This window comes from Cyprinodon variegatus, unplaced genomic scaffold, assembly GCF_000732505.1.
Source record: "Cyprinodon variegatus isolate N-32 unplaced genomic scaffold, C_variegatus-1.0 Scaffold31, whole genome shotgun sequence".
Lineage (NCBI taxonomy): Eukaryota > Metazoa > Chordata > Actinopteri > Cyprinodontiformes > Cyprinodontidae > Cyprinodon > Cyprinodon variegatus.
Genome location: NW_015150484.1, coordinates 2,193,442 through 2,201,171, shown reverse-complemented (window position 1 = coordinate 2,201,171; position 7,730 = coordinate 2,193,442). Strand labels below are relative to the sequence as shown.

The 7,730-nt window shown below is 46.4% G+C and overlaps 1 protein-coding gene across 2 annotated transcripts in view; it reads right to left on the bottom strand.

The window, feature by feature from the left end:
• Positions 1 to 2,825: 2,825 nt before the first annotated feature.
• The window catches only part of pik3c2b (phosphatidylinositol-4-phosphate 3-kinase catalytic subunit type 2 beta), a 41,227-nt gene continuing 36,322 nt past the window's right edge, over positions 2,826 to 7,730 (bottom strand). For both annotated transcript variants that reach the window (XM_015401240.1, XM_015401248.1), the window contains exons 27-33: positions 7,379 to 7,574; positions 6,027 to 6,148; positions 5,819 to 5,936; positions 4,465 to 4,540; positions 4,161 to 4,267; positions 3,901 to 4,029; positions 2,826 to 3,656 (exon numbers count right to left, since the gene is read on the bottom strand). In XM_015401240.1, coding sequence (XP_015256726.1) covers positions 3,465 to 3,656; positions 3,901 to 4,029; positions 4,161 to 4,267; positions 4,465 to 4,540; positions 5,819 to 5,936; positions 6,027 to 6,148; positions 7,379 to 7,574 — 940 coding nt within the window. In that variant the 3' untranslated portion in view covers positions 2,826 to 3,464. The remainder of the gene's footprint in view (positions 3,657 to 3,900; positions 4,030 to 4,160; positions 4,268 to 4,464; positions 4,541 to 5,818; positions 5,937 to 6,026; positions 6,149 to 7,378; positions 7,575 to 7,730) is intronic.

Sequence of the window (7,730 nt, the reverse complement as noted above, 5' to 3'; positions counted from 1 at the left end):
ACTTTAAGAAGATTTAAGTGCAATTAGAGGAAGAGAAGGTAACTTTACTTCTGCATACCTGTTTTTAGACTATTGCCATTAATCAAATGTCATTTCTCTGGCTTTCTATACCAACAGGTTTATTTGGTGGAGGGTTTTTTTTCTGTTTACGTTCCGGTGAATTTTGTTAGTTTGGAAATCGGTGTTTGGTTGATGTTAACTGGTCTCTTTTGTGTGTATATGGTTGAATTGTCTAAAATAAATTCCAGGCAGGCTCCCAATCTAGGTTTCTGAAGGTCTGATGGAGCTTCTGGTTCACAGCAGATCTTAAATGTTCTTGAGGATGAGGTGGAGTCTCCATGGATCAGTTCTTCCATAATCTCTGAAACTTCCTCTTCCAGATGTGGGAAAACCCAGTTCCTGCAGCATTTCTGCCAGAACCAACCAGAACCATGATACTGGTCCTTGAAGGGCTGCCTGCTCAGGGCACACAAGATGGATTTAGAAGTCTGAAAAACTAAGTTCTGGTCATCTAATCAATTAATGTAAAGACCCTGCTTCCTCAAAGAGCTTAGCTGCTGCTGGAATATTAAATGAGAGTCAATTATATGAAATCCTGTGCTTTGTCAGACCTCTGCAGTAAAAATCTGGTGGTTCTAAAACATTGCTTGTGTTCACCAAAGTGAGGATGCTGGAGATCCATCACTGGGCTGTGTCTAAAGTAAATAATTAGAAGATCTTATTGTTAATATTTATAATTTATTGTTCTACTGTCTCACACAGACTTCCCCAGTGAGACACTAAAAGTTTTGTATTCTATTCTGATTTATTTTTTCTTTATAAAGCTATAGTGGAGAATGTTCTTTTTCCAGGTGGATCATCGAAATAAGCGGACCTCCTAATTGTCAATCATTCTTGTGATATGTTTATGTAAGGCCGTCCTACGTGCCCGTCCTCATTCTCACTAACCGGCGGTGAGTCTGACTTATTGGAAAAATTGCCAATCTTCTTTTGGAAAGTTAGCTTGTATGAGCGATGCAAACAGCAACTTTTACACAGAGCGTGCACGAGGTGAAATAGGCTCGTGCACGCTCTTGCGCACGTTTAATAGGCGTTCCCTCTTAGGAGCGGGTACAGAGATGTGCATTTTTTTTTTTTAATCCTCTACTATACCTTTAAAGGAAATTTTACCAAAGTTAATTTATTTCTAGAAATTCAAAGTGAATTGTGATATCTATAAAGAGAAAACAAAAAAGGAAAAACAAAGACCTTTTTCACTTCAAGTTTATTGTTTTTAGTGCAAATAATAAAAAAAATTCCAGTTAAAGAAACTCGTCACATTTTCTCTTCAAGGTTTATTCTGATCGGGCAGCAGCTGCAGGCTCAAAACTGCTTACTGAGCTGGGACCTCGGGTGGGCCTAATTTATTTTAGCAGGGTGGTGTGCGGGGCCACGCTGGTCTAACTTTGAACACAGCGTTTGGCTCAGTGTTGCTGCTTCTATAAGCTCGTCTTGGTGCTTGGGGTCTCCTGCACCTTTATCCAACCTGCAGGTTTCTGGGGTCCAGCTTTTCTCCTGGTTCTTGTGCAAACAGAACTCTTCTAACACCAGAGCAGGTGTTCTGACCCTAGATCAGTCAGATGGAGTTTGGACCAGAGAACCAATCACAGCCATGGATCTGGGCGTGTTCATTAACAGTCAGCCAGTGGATCTCCAGGGGGAGAAGTGATGTAGTGGGGGGAGTTTCCTGGATTTGGACCAGTCATAGTTATCCTCAATTGTGACATCATCAACCACTGAGTTTGTAAATGTGTAACAGTAAAATATAAACAACCAAAATCACCTGCTTCCTTATTTAAAAGTTGTTGTTTTTTTTATTTAATTTATGTTTATGTAAGTCCCATGTTCAAAGGGGCGCCACTGCTGCGGCTGACTGATTATTCACTGCACGGTCCACCAAAACATTGGTGGAAATAGTGAGGAGACCCCGCCAATCTGCTGCCCAGAGGGCGTAGCTGGGTGGAAAATGGTGTCGCCCACTCTTTCCTGCAGCCGTCCTGTGAGTAGGTCTGTCTGTTTGACCAGTTTGTTTGCTTTAAGCTGGGAAAACAACAGCTGCAAACAGAACCCTGACCCTCTGCACTATTTGTCAACAAAGGTGGGGACAAATGGAGGTTTAGCCAATCAGAGCCCACAGCTGAGAGAGGACCAATAGTCTGTCAGCCAGAGTACAGCACGGATAGTCAAGCTGCTGAAGATACTGAGAGAATGGAGGGTCTGTTAAGTTATTGGTTCAGACCAATCTGTCTACAGGACTCTAATAATCCAAGTCCTGCAGCCGGGGCAGCCTGAGTCCTGCAGCCGGGGCAGCCTGAGTCCTGCAGCCGGGGCAGCCTGAGTCCTGCAGCCGGGGCAGTCCGAGTCCTGCAGCCGGGGCAGCCTGAGTCCTGCAGCCGGGGCAGCCTGAGTCCTGCAGCCGGGGCAGTCTGAGTCCTGCATCCAGGGCAGCCTGAGTCCTGCAGCCAGCAGTCAGAGTCCTGCAGCCGGGGCAGTCAGAGTCCTGCAGCCGGGGCAGTCTGAGTCCTACAACCAGGGCAGTCAGAGTCCTGCAGCCAGGGCAGTCAGAGGGCAGTCAGAGTCCTGCAGCCAGGGCAGCCTGAGTCCTGCAGCCGGGGCAGTCTGAGTCCTGCAGCCAGGGCAGTCCGAGTCCTACAACCAGGGCAGTCAGAGGGCAGTCAGAGTCCTGCAGCCAGGGCAGTCAGAGTCCTGCAGCCAGGGCAGTCAGAGGGCAGTCAGAGTCCTGCAGCCAGGGCAGACCGAGTCCTACAGCCAGGGCAGCCTGAGTCCTGCAGCCAGGGCAGACCGAGTCCTACATCCAGGGCAGCCTGAGTCCTGCAGCCAGGGCAGACCGAGTCCTACAGCCAGGGCAGCCTGAGTCCTGCAGCTGCCACATTCATCTGGTCCACAGCGCACAAAAAGAGATCAAATATCCCAGAAAGGCCATAAAACCGGATCAAGGGAGAGGCGGATCAGCAGAGCACTAGCTGACCCCAGAGGATCCAAACTCTTGGACTCTAGCTGATTTCTGCTTTATTCTAAGTAGATAAAAATTAATTCATTCAATGAACCACCAGCTTGTTACTGGCAGAAAACTGGGAAAGGGTCTCCCTAAATCTGTGTCCCTTTTTCTTCTTCTGAAAATCCAGCTGGTTATGTAATGGTTCTGACTGGTGTTAGTCAGCCAGAGAGCAGTGTGATAAAGATGTTTCTGCATCCTAAGCCAGAACCGCTTACCGGCAGTTCCATCATGTTGCAGGACAGATTCACGTTAAACCAGTTAGTCCATCTTCAGTCAAACCTGACATTAAATTATCTGAAATGTTCTTGATTGACCAGATGGGATGAAAAAACGTCACATTTATCATGTTTCAGTCCTGAAATCAGCAGCTTTTACTTTGAGAGGACATCCCTCGGTTTCCCGTCTCTCAGTGGGTGGAGTCTGAGCCCCCTCGACCCAGTTGGTGCCAGTCCACCCAGTGCTGACCCGGTACTAGCCTGGTCAAGGGGATGAAGGTCTCCCCCAGCAGCGTGTTCTCCCAGAAGGAACCGTCGCTCAGAACCCTCAGGTGGATCACCCTCTGGTCCAGGTCCCCCTGGGGGATCCGGTCATAGACCAGCTGTGGGACACAGAGACACACACTTTTTTGTTACCAGTTCCTGTTTCCAGCTTGGGACAATGTGAGTGTTTCCGTTTACTTCTGGTAAACCAGCACCGCATGAACCACAGCCTGAGTTCTACTGCAGCCAGACCCAGGCAATGTTTACCACCCTGAGGGCATCTCTGGTCTAAAAAGCTGCCTTGACCTGTCTACCTGCCATCATGGTCATCTCCCTCAGACACGGTGCAGCAGAATGTCTCACCATCTCGTTGTAGGTGGGGTTACAGGTGCGTCTTGCCGCCTTGGTCTTCCTCTTACTCATCTTCTGTGGGTCTGGCAGCAGGTAGAGCTTCACATACGGGTCTGGGTCTGTACCATCCTGGAGGGGCTGCTGCAAATATACAAAACATACACAGCCAATCAGGAAACATAAACATCTCTAACATGTCTATCTGATGGTCTGGGTCCATTAGGACCAACAGATCAGAACCTGCAGCTAATTAAACAGGGGGTCTAACTGACCAGGCCTCTGATGTGGATCACCATGATGAACAGCTTATCGCTCTTGTAGGAAATGGACAGTTTGACTTCGCCGAGCTCCGTTCCTGCAGCTGGAGACCAGGCTACCTCTGAAACACACAGGAAACCATCATGAACCACATCAACGCCGACGGCTCTTCAGGCTCCCTGAAGGTCTGTCATGTTTCTTTAGACTCTCCTATCTTATTCAGTCCAGCTCTTGAACTGCACTGAGTAACATGGGAATGTCCTCCTGGTTACCATGGTGACCAGATGAATCCACTCGATTGCCACTGAGGTCCCCTACCTGCTGGTTTAATGCTACTTCCTGTGGTTCTCTCATCTCTGGACAGAGGGTGGAAGAAGGTGTAGACCAGGTCACACTGAGAACACACAGACACAGCCCACAGGGTATTAATGTGAAGGCAGAGTTCAGGCTTAAACAACAACCAGAACCTTTAAAGTCGTAAGGAAGCGGCTGTTCCAACCGTTGCATTTCCAAATTTTCCCGAGTGGTCCTCGACGAGTGAATAAAGTGAATGTGATTGGTTGATTATCATGGGGGCGGGATTGATGTGGCGGAAGATTCGCAAGCAAGTTTGGTTGTGGCCGGTGTTTCGGAAGCATCTTGCTAACCAGTTAGCAACTTAGGGCTTGTAGGTTCCCAATGCATTGAAAAAAACGATCTAGAAATAAGTAAAAATTTCTCAAATTAAGTGAATTTACCCTTAATTTGAGTAGGTAAATGACATGATTTGCCAATTGAATGAGTATTTTTACTCTTAAAATAAGGTATTTAGATAAAATGCACTTGAAATAAGACAATGCAATTGTGTTTTCTTATTTTAAATGTAAATTGTCTTGTTTCATTGGCAAAATATGTCTTTTACCTTCTAAATTCAAGAACAAACGCACTTATTTTAAGACACTGTCAAGGAACGCTATGGACAGCGGAAACATGCAAGAGGAGGAGAGTTTTGTGTTGGAGGTCGTGGATGAGTCTCCTCCGTCATACATTTTTATTTAGAGGAGGAAAGCGGGGATGAAGATGTTGTGGAAGAGGACGCCAGGGCGGCAGAAGCTTGGTTTGGTGTAGAAGGCTTCCAGCCGTACATGTTTGAGCCCTTGCCTCGCAACGCTGCCAGTTCTGTTAGCTCTACGCCTGCTGAAGACACAGACGTCCATCCCCGTGAACACTGGGACGGAACTCAATGGGATAATATTCTTATTTCTTATTTCAACTGTTGCATATATTAGCTGCGACATATGGATCAAGATGCTATGACCGAAAAAATTTGATTGACAGATGATCGTTGATATATGATTGGCCGAATTTAGGTGTACAAGCTGACGTATAACTAACTGGCCTGCATAAAATAAAAACAGATTTTAAGATGGGATTTTTTTTTTAATCGAATTTTTTAAATATATATATACATGTTTGAGCCAGAATGATTTGACATTTAAATACGACTTCCCTACGACTTTAAGTATTAAAGCCTGAACAGCTGCAGCTGCCTGATAGAAACCCACACCCACTTAGCAAGTGTGGGCACTGATAAGGAGCTGTGATGAAAAATTCTGCAGCCAATCAGAACCTATCGAGGAGCTCCCACTGACTTCTCCTCCTCTGTTACATGACGAGGCTCTTCCTGACCCACCTGAGCCACCTCCGGCGCCGCATGGATCAGGTGCCACACGTAGCCGTTCAGCTCGTCCTTCCTCCTGTCCGCCGTCGCCTCGCTGCGGGAACGGCCAATTACAAACCGGCTCGGGAAGCTGGGTGCAGCAAAAAAAAGGCAGTTAGGTGTGGACCTTGGTCCCAGTTAGATTGCTGAGGACAGGAGGTGGGAGTGGGTCTGTGGGTACCTGGGTAGTTTGGATGATGGGAAGATGAGCCTCAGCCTGCTGTGAAGTTCCTGGAACTCCTCAAATGTCCTCTGAACCAGCTGCACCTCCTGACCCTCACGCTCCACTTTCACCACAAACACCTAGAGGGCAAGCAAAGGACAGAGGAAGACATGAAGGATGAGGAGATGAAAGGGGAAACATCTAGTTAATCTACAGCTGTCTATACTTTGCTATTTAAAAAAATAATTATTTTGAGTTTGTGAATGAAGAGTCAGACCTGGGAAAGCTGGTTCTAACAACTTCCTGTTTGATCCAGCAGATCATTTAATCAAGGCTTCACCTGAGGCTCAGCATTTAGGGACATGTTCTATAGTCTATCAGTCTGCTTAAAATATGTGTTAGTGCAGCAGATTTCATTGCTGGTGGTCCTCCTGGCTCAATCCTCGGGCCCCATCTGTTTCTGGCAGGACCATCTTGAAAGCCTCTCTATTTAGAGCAGCTGATTAGTCAGTCACCTAATCTGGATGGGATTAAACTGATCTCCAATAATAAAGTAAAAAATCTTGCTTTTTTTTTATCAGGACCTGTCATTTAAATCCCATATCAAAAAGGTTTCTATAATTTCCTTCTTTTATCTGTGGAATATTGCAAAAATTCGAAAAATCTCCTGTCCAGGGATAATGCTGAGGAACTAGTCCATGCATCTGTTACTTCAAATCTGGACTATTGTAATTCTTTACTATCAGGAAGTCCACAAACTGTAGTTGAAAGCCTTCAGCTGATCCAAAGAGCTGAGATATTTCTCCTATCTTAGCTTCTTTTTATTGGCTCTGGTATAAACTCCATCTTATATCAGAGATGTGATTGTTCCTAATGTCCCTATCAGAGTACTTCACTCTCAATCTGCAGATTTACTAGCGGTTCCTAGAACCTCTAGAAGTAGAATGGGAGGCAGATCTTTTAGTTATCAAGCTCCTCTCTCTCCTTGCAGTGCTGCTGTTTGACAACACCTCACTTCTATCTAGTAGCACAGGGTGAGAGCAGAGCAGTGAAAGCTCTCACCGAGTGGGGTTCACCACTGGCCGCTTCCCCGCACGGTTTGCATAGGAGTTATATGTGAATTACTCGCCGTGGTCGCCACCTCTGGTCTGAACGCACTATTATAGGATCTCAGGAACTTTAACCCCAGTATGGAACAAGTAAACAATGACTGATTGGTTGTCAAACCTGCAGCTGACCAGGCTCCTGAAATAATCTGATATCAGCTTTCCTGATCTGCTCTGAGAGAATCAGCTGCAGTTTAACATCATGTTCAGCTCCTACTAGGACAGAGGAGTGATGGTTGCTACAATAGAAAACGTATTACTCACGTATCCCTTATTAGCAATGCGCATGTGTTTGTAGATGTAGAGGTTTTTGATGATGCCGTCGCTCCTCGCCGTGTGCACTCTGGGAGCGAAGGATAGCGAGGGCCGGTCCTCTGATGATGCAAACTTCATCTGAGCCAGGTTGTGGATGAAGAAGTTCAGTTTGGTGGCGACGCTGCCCAGACTAGACTCGATCAGCCTAAAGGAGGACACGGCTGATGGTTAGAGAACATGGAGCTGCGGTAGTCCAAAATGAACAGGCAGAGCAGGCAAAGCTATGCAGTGTGTTAGAATCCTTTAGCATCTCAGCTTATTCTTTCAGGTTGGGTCAGGCATATGGAGCCAAACCGGGGCC